General features: G+C 40.2%; 1 protein-coding gene and 1 long non-coding RNA gene across 2 annotated transcripts in view; one reads left to right on the top strand and one right to left on the bottom strand.

The window, feature by feature from the left end:
- The window catches only part of tmem131 (transmembrane protein 131), a 39,010-nt gene that overhangs the window by 14,781 nt on the left and 9,232 nt on the right, over nt 1–14,997 (top strand). Inside the window, 23 exon segments of the mRNA XM_020631292.3 lie at nt 1,562–1,678; nt 1,766–1,888; nt 2,894–2,974; nt 3,101–3,251; nt 3,365–3,421; nt 3,516–3,577; nt 3,663–3,771; nt 4,870–4,978; nt 5,078–5,231; nt 5,324–5,494; nt 6,792–6,902; nt 7,227–7,361; nt 8,082–8,186; nt 8,270–8,356; nt 8,509–8,661; nt 8,753–8,828; nt 9,367–9,481; nt 10,320–10,458; nt 10,573–10,682; nt 10,766–10,838; nt 10,968–11,119; nt 11,209–11,351; nt 12,415–12,601. Of these exon segments, the coding sequence (XP_020486948.2) occupies nt 1,562–1,678; nt 1,766–1,888; nt 2,894–2,974; nt 3,101–3,251; nt 3,365–3,421; nt 3,516–3,577; nt 3,663–3,771; nt 4,870–4,978; nt 5,078–5,231; nt 5,324–5,494; nt 6,792–6,902; nt 7,227–7,361; nt 8,082–8,186; nt 8,270–8,356; nt 8,509–8,661; nt 8,753–8,828; nt 9,367–9,481; nt 10,320–10,458; nt 10,573–10,682; nt 10,766–10,838; nt 10,968–11,119; nt 11,209–11,351; nt 12,415–12,601 (2,720 nt within the window).
- Nucleotides 13,493–14,849, bottom strand: LOC114920218 (uncharacterized). The gene is made up of 2 exons (XR_003808529.2): nt 14,263–14,849; nt 13,493–13,888 (listed from the first exon to the last, which is right to left on the bottom strand). It is a non-coding gene; the product is annotated as an uncharacterized lncRNA (long non-coding RNA).

Raw genomic sequence — 14,997 nt, 5'->3', positions numbered from 1 at the left:
TAACGCACACGTTAGAGGCTGTATTTCCTGTACCACCCTGCCTGTCTCTCAAACAGTGACGTGGATGTTTCACATCTTTTCTTGTCTCTGCTCTTTTGGTCCTTTCACTATCTGCATGTTTGTCTCTCTCTTAACGTTCGGCACCAGAAAAGATGACAGAATGATCTGTTCTGTTCTCTTTCTGTTTTGTCGCATGAGAAGATACTGTACATGAAGTTTAAGTACATGATATCCAACAGCTTGTTCTGTTCATGTCCATGTTATTATAAACTCAGGAAGTCAACAGTTTTATACTTTTCAATACCATGTGTTTTAAAATGTTACAGTCTGAGTTGTTACTAGGCCCCGACCGATATGATTCTTTTTTGGGGCCTACATCGATATTGGGGAGAAACACACTCTGATGTAGATAAATCAGCCAATATCTCTCTGAGATCTGTTAGATCTGTAGAGCTAGATAGATTCAGATATACACATTTATTGAGTTGATCCCTTAAAAGCAGTTATCAAAAACGTGGAAAAGATATAAAGTAGAACACAGACAAGATGATCACTCAACTGGAAAGTAACTGCTCATGTACGTGCATCTCCACTTGACACTCTGGGTGGAGACGATGCTTGTTGTAATCCATATAACACACTCTGCTGGTGACAGCCAGTGAGTGAACTGCTTGTGTAATTCAAAGATACTCAAGTAAAATGCTATTTGACTGGTAAATAAATCTAAAATACCGACGCATATCTGTGATTAAATTAGCCAATACCGATCATCACAGACTATGCTAATATCGGCCGATATTATCGCCTGGCCGATGTATCGGTCGGGCTCTACTTGTTTCAATGAGCAAGGGTAATCTACCAAAGCTTTAAGAAAACTACAGATCTTCATATTTAATCAAAGGCTGTTGTGAAAGAGAGAGAGCAGCGGTGTTTTTTTCACATTCATAGGTCGGCAAATACAGATGTTTCTCAAACCTTTTTTGAGTCTCTGAGAGATGCAAAAGTTGGAGTCTGTTACAACCAGAAAGAGAGCAGAGGAGGTCATACTCACTACATTGTACAATTTACATTGGCAACCGTTCGGTTCCAAAACGTTGCCAATGTATTCTGTGCAATATAGATAGTAGTGTTCAGTGTGCAAGAGTTTATCAGCGATTTGTTAAATAAAAATAAAAAGACATTACCCAGCAATGAGTGCCTATGACTACTACTTTTGTTGATGTGGTATCGTTACTGTTGATTTTTATTAGTGTTGTCTCAAACTTTAAGATTCTGGTATCGTGACAACCTAACTGTAGATGGACCGGAAAGAACTCGGCTCACGGTGATTCAAAAACCACAGAGCAGTCGTCACCGAAATGCAAAAGTTAGAGGGTAGCTGTAATGTTTTCATAGCGCTGAACCTTTGAGGTCAGGTGTTGTGGAAGTGAGTGTGGGGATCACTCGGGTTATTAGCCCAGCTGTTCCGGGGTCAGTGTGAAGAACTCTGAGAAGCTGTATTGTGCCGTGTGTGTTGTACTGCAGTAGAGATTAACGTCACTTCTTCTTTCCATTTGAACAGATAATTCCACCTGGAGGAAACACATCGTTCGACGTGGTGTTTCTCGCTCGAGTAGTTGGGAATGTAGAAAACACTTTATTTATTAATACATCACATCATGGAGTGTTTACATACCAGGTAATGATTCAAACTCGACCTCATATATAAGTGATCAGTCCAAGGAGACATGTGACTGACTTTGCCTTTTACCTGTCTGTCCTGAAGGTTTTTGGGGTCGGTATCCCAAACCCCTACAGACTGCGACCCTTCATCGGGGCTCGAGTCCCAGTAAACAGCAGCTTCTCACCTCTTATACACATCCACAACCCTTACAGTGAACCACTGCAGGTAACTCGGGGTGACCTGAATTTCTAAATGTTTAATTTGATCATGTTTTGTTTAGTTTTTGTGGAAGAGCTGAGTCATGTCGGTAGATTGATTGGAAATGTATGTACAGCTTAACATTTCCCTGCATGTATGGCTCCACTCCACTTGCCTAAATTGAACTTTACATTGGTGCTATTATAATTATGATTATGATTTAGTTTTTCCATTAATTGAAGTTGGATAGTACCCGACACATTTTTGATATCACCAAAGCCGAGATTCCATGTGAACCTAGGAGAGGCTAAGGCTACGTAGAAAAACCCTGTTTAGATTTTTAGAAGGGGCTTAAGGGAGAGGAAAAAGTCATGATTATTAAGTCTTTATGCAGAGGTCTGCATCATCGTGTTAAAAAGTCTCTGATTCTGTTAAAACAGACAAACTACCTCTGAGTTTTTGGTGCCAGCAGTGTTTTCCAAAATCTCGGTGTTAAAGCTCTGACACCGGAGTGTCACAGATGTTTGGTGTGAAACTAAACCTAAGGTGTTTGGGTGTAGCCTAAAATGTGACAAAAACCCGTTCACACATGCACTTCTGAAAAATTCCCAAATTTTTTGGTGGGGGTCGACTGCATGAGTGAAGACAAACAGCCTCAGTTTTTCACCCTGACTTTGTGTGGACTCTTTTCTGCCAGCCTCCTAGTGAAACTTCTGCAAGGTGTATGATCACAGCAGATAATATTCAGAAAATTCACTGCCAACGCGCAGGTGAGAGATGAAATTTGTATCATGCGAACGATAAGAAAACAGGGCGATCTTCATGCACTTACTGAAGCTGCTCTTTTATGCTTGACAGAATGATCGTATCCACTTTTTTGTTTATACTGAAAATATGTCCAATTACACAAAGCAATTATAATGGTCATCAAAGCTTCAGAATCTGTTGCTTTGTCTGCCATCTTGGATATATGTATGCATGTCTTGCCTCCTGCTTTTCCTGGTCTCACTCTGTCATTATGTCCTCCTCCAGGTGGTGGAGATGTACTCCAGCGGTGGGGATCTACATCTAGAGCTTCCCACGGGTCAACAAGGAGGCACCGGGAAATTATGGGTGAGTTTCACCTTGTAGTGTTTTTTGTTTTTCTTTTTTCGTGTTTAAATCAAGTCTTATTCATAGTTGGAGATAAAGCCAGTCTGACTCGAGTCACTGTTACCCATGCTGACCTTTGCCCTTCAGGAGATTCCTCCGTTTGAGACGAAGGGGGTAATGAGAGCCAGCTTCTCGTCGAGAGATGTCGACAATCACACGGCTTTCATCAGAATCAAAACCAATGCTCCAAACGAGGACCAGTTCATCATCCTCCCTGTGGAGGTGGAAGTCACTTCAGGTGTGCTACCAAACCTTAATGAAGTGTTTTTACCTTCTTCGCATTTATTTGAATACTCTTTCCATCAAGTCTGTCAGGTTAACATTGTTTTGTTTTTACTTTTTTCTCTGCAGCCCCTGGTATTTACTCCTCCACAGAGATGCTTGACTTTGGTACACTGCGGTCACAAGGTAACGAGTCTGACAAAAGAAGCTCCATTGTGTCTTTCTTTCTTTCTCTGGGCGTCTTTTCTTACTCTATATCTTTGTTCTCTTTGTGCTGCAGATCGTCCAAAACTGCTGAACCTACACCTTTTAAATTCAGGAACAAAAGATGTGCCAATAACAGTAGGTATCCTTTGAAGTTTAAAACAAATCTGTACACAGATATGTCGACCCTTATTTAACTTTATCATGTATCTATGCTTTACAGAGTGTACGTACAACACCATCAAATGAAGCCGTCACAATCGACTTCAAAGCAGTCACACTGAAAGCAGGAGAGAGCAGATATACCAAAGTTGCAAGTATTAGTTTTGATGGTAAGTGTTCATAAGTATTTGTGACAAAAACACACACATAGACTATGTCCTAAGGGCAAGCATACATTCCACTGTTGCATTAAAATGGACTCTCCATCCACATGAAATACATTTGATATAAATGTTAAATATATCTTTGCAAGCTGGACGTTCTGCCAGAGTTTACATGTGATTGTTGAAGAAAGTACACTCCTGCCAGAACCTTCCTTTTCCTTTTTGCTACTCTTTTTTTTAGATTTAAAACTCTTAAGACTCAACTGAAATAAATCTGAAAGAACAGGAAATGATAGAGCATGGGTGTCAAAGAAGTGACCATGGGTGTCAGGCGGGACCGTCAATAGAACACTGTGCGATCAGAAAGTTTGCATGACGCTTGCTCGGGTTGCATTCAGGCAGGCAAAGGGTGTCAGTTGTCGGGTACAGGAAGTTGAATAAGATGCAGTCTGACACAGCAGATTTGCAAAGATGTCACGGTTTGAACCAGACACAAGTTAGTCCAAAATATCTTTAAGAAATGAAAATACAGTCATCCATATTTAGTGTAAAGTCTTGCATTCTGAGGCACCGTTTCCTCTGAACCCGGGCTCTTAACTGGTTAGCTAGAAATACATTCATAGATTATTTAATACATTTTAGGTTTGTAAATGCAGGCCAGATGTGAATGGGGGGAAAAAAAACGGAAATCAGAATTGGCCAAAGATAGAGCAATGTGGTTCTCTGGTTTGACTTTAAACTGCACAGTTTGCATCATATCTGCTTCCCCCGCTTTTTCAACACCGACAGAGTAACACAAGAGGTACAGTTTGTTTGCCATCAACTGGTCTTAGCTACTTCCTCATACTTTCCTTTTAAGTTGTTTTCATCTTTAAATATAGTTTGGTGGAAATTAAATCTACAGGAATCAGGTAACTATCGACCGTTTCTCATGAAGTCTCTTGATTCTTCTTCGGTCAGTTTTCATCATGTCTTTGCTCAGCTGCTGTTCAACACTTTTTTTTTTTTGGTCATGTTTTGCACAACTTCCTCTTGTGAGGCCACTTATCCTCTCACAGGGCACTTATCTGCTGGTTTCATCTTGTTTTGTTTTTTTCATTGCAGCCTCAAAAGCAAGAAGACCGTATCAGTTCTCTGGAAAAATAACAGTTAAGGCGAAAGAAAAGACTTACTCCAAGCTTGAAATACCGTACCAGGCGGAGGTTTTAGAGGGGTGAGTTACTCTATGGATAAACATTGAAGCGTGGGCGATGTATTTTACATAAGAGAATAATGCTTCTATAAGTGTTTCCTCTTTAATCCACTCTTGCAGCTACCTGGGCTTTGACCACACAGCCACGCTGTTCCACATCAGGGACAGCCCAGTCGACCCCGTGGACAGACCCATCTTCCTCACAAACGCCTTCAGCTTCGCTATCTGCATACACAATGTGTCGCTGCCAGAAGAAGCCAAAACCATGTTTAATGTGAGCGTCTGCAGAGCGGTCCATGAAAGCGCACGACGGCTGTTTTAAATGTCGCTCAACATAACAGAGCTGTTTCTCTCTCTCTGTTTCAGGTGCAGAACTTCAGCGCACCGATCGTTATCCCCCCACACGAGTCACGCTACATCTTCTCCCTCCTCTTCCGGCCAGTCCGACCCTCCATTCACATAGACAGCAACATCCTGCTCATCACCAACGCTTCAAAGTTTCACCTGCCTGTCAGGGCCTACACAGGCTTCCTGGAGGTACACAATCGATGCACACGTTGATATTTTTGGAAGAAATATATTCTTTATAAATAGGCCTTTTATTTACTTTAAAGGTGGTACTGCACAAAGAGCAAATGAATCGATACACTGACAGCCTGCAGTCTTAATGCAGTCTACACACACAGAGAGCATTGACTGCTGAAACTGAGTGAAGGTTTCATGCAAACTGCAGGGCCCGTTAAATAGGCTTTAGTCCCTTCATTTTAAGATTTTCCTAATTGAGTAGTAGTTGCTAATTTAAGACATAGTTTTCAAAGTCCTGACACGTTTTTTTATTTATTTATTTTTTTTAAGATTTTTCTTTTTTGGGCTTTTTGTGCCTTTAATGGATAGATAGGACCGTGGATAGAGTTGGAAATCAGGGAGAGAGAGTGAGGAATGACATGACAAGCCACAGGTGGGATGTGACACCGAGCCGCCCACTTGAGACGACAGCCTCCATACATGGGGTGCGCGCACTAACCACTGCGCCACCTGTAACTTTACAACTCCAGGAAAGGAGACCAATTATACCTGTTCAAGTTTCACTATTATATTTATTGTGACACAACCGAGAAACAAAACAGAACAGCACAACAAAAACATCTCACATGAGTCTTCTGTTCGTTTGCACACTTTTCTTTCTTTCACACTGAAGATAATCGTTTCTATAACAGAGACACACAAAACTACATTTCATACATTGGTTACACACAGGGCTGGGCGATACGGACCAACAATCATACTGCCCTACTTCAGCTGTATGGAGATACAAAGGATATATGTAGATATTTTTTTATTTGAAGAAATAACAAAACAAGAGACAAATGTTGTTGTTTCATCAAAGCTAAACAGATCTTGTCAGCGGCAGATCAAAAACATCCGTGTTCTGCAAGATCAAATGACACGGAGAGAGAACGATGGTTGTTTCTTATTTGCTTATTTAAAGTAAATCATTGTAGCTTCTTTTGAAAAGGTCTCATCACTGTTGGGACCCCTTCAGTTATGAAGAAGACTCTTGGAATAACAATCTGAAATGCCAGTGGAAACAAAGAAACAAACATTTTTAGTGGATAAACTTTGATTGTTTAGTTCCTTCATAATGATAGTGTAGCAGGCATTTCATCTCTATGCAAAAAAGGCCTCTGATATAAAATACAGGAAATCCCCCTTAACTAAATTTTTCAAAATATGGCATTTTTTCTTTTTTTTAGGTCAGAGTAAATTTTAAACTGTGTGATGAGTAAATGTGTGTAATTTAGTTTTTTTTTTTTTTGTCTTTCTGTGTAAATAGCCTCTCGTCCTGCCGCCCAGTCTGAAAGAAAACCTGCTGGACTTTGGTGTTCGCAGTGCAACAGACACCAGCAGCATCATATTTGTGGTGGTCAACAGTAATCCCATAGAGGTGAGAGCACACAGTACACTGCTGCATGTTGACACTGTGATGGAAAGTAAGATTTGTCTGGGCACTTTCTGTATGATTGTATTTCCTGTTAACTTCTGAGTAGACCCTTCAGTGTAAAACCTTTTTATATGATCATTTTTAAACATGTTCACTTACGCGTATGAATGTTTTTTATACGCAATGAAAGGCTTTGTGCTTACTTATACTGTTCTTTTCCACGGTAGTAATTGATGCAGATATTGTAAACATATTGTAAAACACCACCAGTCATCAAGTATTAAACTTAGTCTCCTTCTCAAACTGCCTTCTGTTTCTGTCCTTTAGCTGGAGATCAAGTCCTGGCTGGTAACAGGGGACAGTCTCTCCATGGAGCTGCTGAAGACGGAGAGAGGAAACACAACAGTGGCTCTGAATCGCATGAGAGAGCTGCAGAACACGTCAGCCTCCCAGCACAAAACAGTAAGACTTTAAAACTGATTGCTTCAATTTAATGATCATGAGAGTACATGTACAGCGTTACCTGTCGTAGTCAATCTATGTGAAGTCATTTCACTAATGTGCCCATGTGATGTGCTCATTTTTTGAAAAGAAAAGGTTTTATTGGTAAAGTGATTCTCTAACTTGGTCCTCAAAATTTCAATTACAAAAGCCAATCATTGCTGAGAATTTACACAGGAGAACCAATAAGGTTCTTCTCTTAATCCTACCGGTTTTACTGGTCTAAATGATGGGTGAAAAAGAAATGTGCTTCAAAACAGGAAAAAAATATACTCTTTTTTCAAAGTCATTAGTGAAGTTAACGCTCCTGTAAGGAATTCTTTGCTGAATTTTGCTGGTATTTTTTTTTAACCTTTTTATTTGATAGAACATTTGAACAGAGACAGGAAAGGTTGGGAGGAAAGAGCAAGAGTGACATGCAGTAAAGGGCTGAATCAGACTCGAACCCACGGCCGCTGTGATGAGAACTGTAGATGGGTTATTAGATGGGGCATGTAGCATAACCAGTAGGCCGTGTGGTGCACCTACTGACCTTCTTACATTTACTCAGCAAAGACAAAAACCTCAAATGTTCAAGCTTCAAAAACATGAAGCTTTATGTTGACCAGCTTTTGTTATGTTGATCAACTGTATTCTAACAACATAAATACAGTACTAACACATGTTTTCGTCTCTACAAAGGTGATATTAGCATCTGGCTATTACGCTGTATTCAGAGTGACACTTGTGGCCAAGGCGCTGGAGGGAACGTATGATGGAGCCATACACATAACCACAGATTACGAGGTAGGTAACCCGCTCAAGTTTCAGCACAGCTAGCTCCCAGTCTCATGCTGCCATGATTGTTCTTTTTTCTTCTTTTCCCTCAGATATTAACCATCCCAGTGAAAGCTCTCATCGCAGTGGGCACGCTGAACAGCTCTCCAAAACATATAGTTCTTCCATCTTCATTTCCAGTGAGTAAGAGGCAGACGTATATGTGTTAAGATGTCACACCTGTTCTGAGGCTAAGAGTGTGACACATGCAGAGGAGCATACTTTTCTGTAGATAGCCTGAGGTGTTACAGCTCCTGACACGTCTGTGTATGTGTGTTTTCTTTTTCTTTAGGGGAAAGTTGTTCATCAAAGCTTCAGCATACAGAGCTCTTTTACACAGAAAGTGAGGCTCCAGCAGATCCGCTCACTTACAGAAGATATCCGTTTTTATTACAAACGGCTCCGAAACAACAAAGACGAGCTGGAACCCAGACGTAAATCTAAGGTAGCCTCTCATCTCACCGTGCAGATTTCAATGACCTACACACCTCCTTACAAACATGAAACTTATTTTTTTTTCTTTCATTTTTTTTCAGGTGGCAAATATTTATTTTGACGCCAGTTTGCAGTGTGGTGATCACTGTTATGTCGGGCTGCCGTTTGTGCTTAAATGTAAGTTTTATTTTGAAGTAGGGCTGTCAGTGTTAGCGACGTGATTAAGGTCCGAAAGTAGCGCGTTAATTTTTTTGGAAACGCATTTATAGTTTGCCATTTTTTACCTTTAGGTGCAACGTAGGTACGCCACCAAAAATAATATCCACCTTATGACACCAAACATTTTAATGTTTTTACTCTCATCTTTGGCAATTTTCATTAACTTTGAATTAGTTCCATTTTCTGTGGTATAAGTCTATATCGTTAACCTTTGATATACTGGAAGTTCTAATGTAACTTTCAAAATAAAAGCAGGTTCATAAGCAAACAGGAAGTAAAGTACCCTTAGCTGAGGACAGTTCAAAAATCCAAGTCCAAAATATTGTAACTTCAAATGTGATTAAAAAACGGGATTTATCTTGATTAACTATCGAAATTCAGCGATTAATTGCGATTTAATTTATTTTATTTTATTATTATTATCTATTTTTAAGTATCTGTAACATGAAAATCTCACATCCAAGAGTAACAAACAATCGTTTTGTTGTTTTCACAGCGGAGTCGAAGCCTCACGGGCTTGTGTTACAGGAGGATATCTGGGACGCTGATGTCGACCTTCACCAGAAACTACTCAGACGATGGAGAGATCTGAAAGAGCGATCAGGACACAAGTAATATTCTTAAAGTGGATTGTTACTCTGCTGAGGCTCATGGCTGTTTTTTCTCCTTCCTTTTCATCTCTTTGCAACATTCAGTGATGTGACAGCAGAAAGGAGAAACAGGCTCTTGTTGAGCAGTCATCCGATAAGTTTGTCGGGTATAAAACCCTTGACAGAAGCTCTGCAGCAACCAATAGAAGTTTTAAAACTTTTTCATAAAGTTCATAAATTTTCATAAAGTCAAAGCAGTTAAACGCACAACAACTTCCAGCACACTAGTAGAGCCAAAAAGTTGAGAGCTTCGAGCTGACAGGAATAATGAAGTCCTTCACTTCGTGTTTCTAAAAAATGAGAACTATGTCAACCTTTTTCCTCCCACAATTTTTCTCAATTGACACCAAACCTGCTGCACTACATCGTCACAGAAAAATATATCTTTGCAAGACATTAAAAGAATTGTAGACTTATCATTTTGCCTTGATGCTAGACACAAACGCCCCTTAACTAGTCGTTATAGCTGAATATTTGACACTAGTTTTATATTTGATTGTGTCTTCAAAGGTTGTGAGTTAAAGACCAAGGTGATCCAAGACTTTTTTACGCCTCAGTCATTGTGCTGCTGGAAATAAAAACACACCATTTATATGTTTGATCATCATTTAATCAAATGATTTGATTGTTTTTCATGTTTCTCTGCCCCTCTTTACCCCCCTCTTTACCCTCCTCTTTTCCCCCTCCAGTAAAGAACATGTCCGTGACTTGGGGCATGTCACTGCTGCTTTTACTGTTAAATTAAATTTAACTGCTATTGACAGAAAATAACAAGCTGTTTTGTTTTTTCTCACCAAAGGGTTGAAGCCGTCTTTGAAGTCAACACAGACCTTCAAAAAAACGTACAGGCTAAAATAACGGCGCACTTGTCCTGGCCCTCTCTGGTGAACTCCTCGCAGCGCATTACATTCCCCCTGACCAACACAAACAGCTCCTCTGTGAGTACAAACAATCCTCCTCCTTGTTGCTCCATGTGCAATAACACACACAAGAATTTTTAAAGATGCTCTTAAAGTTGGGTGTTTGAAAACCCTCCTGTATCTCTTCTGCAGGATGAGGAGGTGATTCTGCAAAACCCTGCAGACGTCCTCGTCTATGTCCAAGTTCTCCCGCTGGCTCTTTTACCAAACCCTTCAGTGTTTTCTGGAAAGTTAGCGGACAGGTGAGAAATCTACACAGCTGCAGCATATTCTGAGTCTTTATCTCCTTATCTCAATCTGACTGGAATTTAAATCTATTTTCCAGGTTTCCTTTAGGAAATTTATCCAACATCAACATCGATACCAACACCTTGGAATTTCAGGTTCACAGAAATCAAGTGAGCGCTTCAAGTTCACTATTATCCTAGAATGAGAGAATCAGCAGTTCAGCGTGTAACTGCATATTTAATCACAGGGCAGCATGTGGAAGCTGTTTGTCTGTAACAGGCTCTCTGTTTGTGTGGCAGACGTCTGTAATGAAGAGCAGCACGGGCTTCGTAGAGGGATCAATCCGACCCTTTGTGTACAACCTCCTCCTGCTGCCCGGAGAGGTCAAAACGTTCAGCGTGAGGTTCACTCCCATCAGCAACCACAGTGTCTCCTCCCTCCTTATAGTCAGGTAATATGGGTTATTAAACATCCAACACTTCCTTCAATGAGTATGTGTCTCTGTTCTAACTCCGTGTGCCTTATCTGGAATCTGTTTAGGAACAATCTGACTGTGATTGACACAATCTTACTTCACGGCCGAGGTACGACGGAGAGCCTGAAAGTTGCAGGGAAGCCTCCGGGACAAGGCAGCTCGTTGAGGTTCAAGATGACCGAGGCTCTGCTGAAAGACTGCACAGACAGTGAGTATGCATCACTGCCGTTCAGATCAGTGTGAACGTTTTCGCCACCTGCATTCACCACTTCAGGTGTATGAAAACGGTCTCTGAGATGAAAGCGTCAGCCTGGTTTCAAAACTCATCTTTGTCCACATTAACATCACTGAAAATATCATATATTGCAGGAAAGTTAATCTACAACCTTGGGTGTACATGAACTGCTGTTAATCAAGTTGCAACCTCCTGTGTTGAAAATGAAACCAATTTGGAAGTGCAAAAACCTGCAGTTCTTAGTGTCCACTAGAGGCTTCTCCAAGTGCCTCGGAAGTCACATACACACCCCATTCAAAGATGTTTTTACAGCCTGGTGCAATAAAACAATTTTGGTCTGATAAGTTATTGTCCTCAGTAACATACAAAGTATAGAGGGGGAATTTTTTGTAAAGAATTCATCCGTTTTGATTTAATGAACGATACCTGTTATCTATTGATAGGCATGTAGCTGACCTGATTGACAGGTGGGTAATGGTTTTGTCAAGAGGCTTAAGACCCTCCTTAGGTCCAGATCTCAGCCTTTCGTTAAGTTGACTGAAAGTTAAGCTGAGACAGGTTTTCCATCATGGCGACTGCCTCTTATTAGCCTCCGGAGCCCGCTGCAGTAACAGATGGATGATGTCACATTAATATTTTACAGTCTATGGTGTTAACAGGCACACTCAAAACAGGTTATGTTTTGTTTTTTTTAACCCTAAGGGAAAGAATGCTGATCTCACAGCACTTCTGACTGGTCTTGAACACTTCTGCGTTCTGTTATTCTATGACTTGCATTCCCATGTTTAGAATTTGACTAATTCCTGTGAAAAGCTGCTGCAAGCTCAGACTATTTCAGCACACCAGGAGAATTTGGGCAGTTTTTTTCTGTGTTCGACACAGAGTGGCAACATTTAATATTCTGTTCCCCCAAGAAGTTTGAGTATAAGAAATAAAAGTATACGAGATAAGCCATGAAAAGGGCAATGAGACAGAAAAAGAGTGTGTCATTCATGAATGTGCATTCGTTCTTCATTGATTCTTTTATGTCTTTCAGAGACTAAAGTCAAGGAGCCAAACTTCACCCTGAAGAAGACCTTCAGAGTGGAGAACACAGGCCTGCTCCCGATCACCATCAAATCAGCCGAAATCAACGGACAGGCGTGTGAAGGATACGGATTCAAAGTTCTCAACTGTCAAGAATTTGCACTAAAGCCAAACGCTTCAAAAGACCTCATAATCCTGTAAGTGCACAATCCTGTTTCTCTTCATTTGAGGTTTTTGTTTTCATCTCCTTTTGACAGAATTGTCCTGACTCAAGTAATAATGCAACATACGGAGTCCCTCTGAAATGCAATTTATTGAGCAGCTTGAATAGGACCCCTGACTTGAGAGTTGTTCATCTGTAATGGCCTTCCTCCTAAAATAAGAACCTGCACCTTTTATCTCATCGCGAGCAAACAATAAAGATGAGCTCTGCAAGTTATAAAATGTTCTGTAATATGGCCTGAGATCAACATGAGAAGATAGACACTGCATGGCCCTTCAGAGTGTGTGTGTGTACTCCCCATCAACCACAGGCTCTATTTATACTCTTCAGCCTCTCTGGCTGAGTAAGGCTTCAGTGAGACGATGAATTGGCTCTCTGTCTCTCTGCAGCCTCTTCTGCTCTCATTTTTTTTTATCCATCACCTAAAGTTCAAGTTAACCCCTAAAAAGGAGTCTGTTTTTCTTCTCTTTACTCAAAACTCAAACTAACCGTGTGCATAAAAGGCATAAGTACCCCAATACTAAAAGTTAAAGTGAAATGGAAAAAAAAAAAAAAAAAAAGTGTGCTGGCTGTATGTTCATGGTTGTGTTTACTCGACATGGTGCAGCTGGATTAAATATGACTTAACGTACTTCTTTTGGTACCAAGAATGGCTGAACAATATTGTAAAAAAACATTTGGAATCTCCTCTCTGAAATATTGCGTTATGAAAAATACAGCAGTATTAAACCAGATAAATGCAGTATGCTTAATGTGCTTACTAAACCTGCATCATATTAGAAATTGTACGATGTGTGATTACGTAGTTCGATATTTTCGCTAATGCAATTAAATGAAGTGCAGTAAATCAACAAATATTAAAGAGTATCTATAACTCAGCTTTTATTGCTGTTTTTTAATGTGCTGTTCTTCATTTTTTTACGTTTCCCGGTTACGAGGGGACTAGAGGAACAACAAATAAAGAAAACAGGAATAAGTTAACAAATAACACATTTCTTTAAAAAAAACTAAGAATAAGTTGAAGCCAATTTTGTTCAGAAGTTTAAACACTAACACAAAATTACAGTTAACGACAGAAACTAGGGCACCAAGTGAAAAAACATCTCCTTCCTCTAGAGGAGTTAACACAGCCTTGTTCCTGATCCTCCACACATGATCACAGGTGACCCCCTGCCCTTCTGCGATGGGCCTTGACTCTCAACCTGAAACAGCTGAGCTCAATCATCAAGGCCTCACCAGTGGAGAGTAGGGCGAGCAGCACCTGGAGAGCAGGAGAGAGAGGGAGCGAGAGAGGAAAACACAACACACAGCCCACTACATGAAACAGTTTGCAACAAGTCCCTCCAGAACCAAAAAAAGCCACTTCTTTTTAAACTGCTCAACAGGCTTCAATCAATGTGAGGGTAGCTGATAGTTAGCTGGAGCTGCAACAGGCTGCATCAACATGTTGTTACCTGAGCCTCCTTCAAACAGGTACAATGTTCACGTATGGAGTAAGAAATAATTTCTTCTTTTTAATATCCAAATTTCATTTTCATCTATTGCGATAAATTAAGATCGTATTGTGACGATGCCATTGCGATTTATTGTGCAGCCCTAGTACCAAGTACTCTATTTTTTGGGATTTCCACCTACCAGATCGGACCCTTTCATGATTTTCTGGATTATTCAGATGATTATTGTAGAAACTACTAGAGATCATCTAAACAGCGATTTCTTCTCAAACCTCTTCTTCTCATGCTGTTGTCGTACTTCACACTAATATTGTCACGTGTTATAATCTCTGCTGCAATAAAGTTTACTCCCAGCAGAGCTCACCTCTAAGCTGAGCAGAGATCTAATCACCTTAATAAGATAAACACCTGTCGAGGTCTTCAACGTGACACACCCTACCACACTAATTAGTCTTCAGATTTTTGATTAGCTCACCTGTCGTAAACTAGCAAATAATGTCGACATGGCAACTTCTGTTAAGTGCAGATGTGCAAGTTCTGCATCTTTTCTGAAAGTAAAAATCCAAAGTTCACTTTATTGTATGTTAAATATCTTTATATCTTATGAGGAGCATCAACTGGTTCTTGTTTAAAGTCTCGAGGTGTTTGCTTCCCCTGTCCTCCTGTTCCTGTGGTTTGTATTTTGAGAATGAAAGCATCGGGGGGGGCTTTTCTCAAACATTTGTCCTTAATGCATCACCTCAGGGATTTTTTTATTCCACATTAGTTTGTCAGTCTGAATTTGACATTAACCTCACATTCTCTGTTAGATTATTTAACATTGAATATCGTCATGGTCTCACAGATACTTCACAGGTCTTCCATTTAGACATCCCTTATGTCTTCTGGCTTTAATAAAAGTCCTACTTTGTGGAAA

This window comes from Labrus bergylta, chromosome 6 (genome assembly GCF_963930695.1).
Source record: "Labrus bergylta chromosome 6, fLabBer1.1, whole genome shotgun sequence".
Classification (NCBI taxonomy): Eukaryota; Metazoa; Chordata; class Actinopteri; order Labriformes; family Labridae; genus Labrus; species Labrus bergylta.
This window is presented reverse-complemented; position numbering and strand designations above follow the sequence as displayed.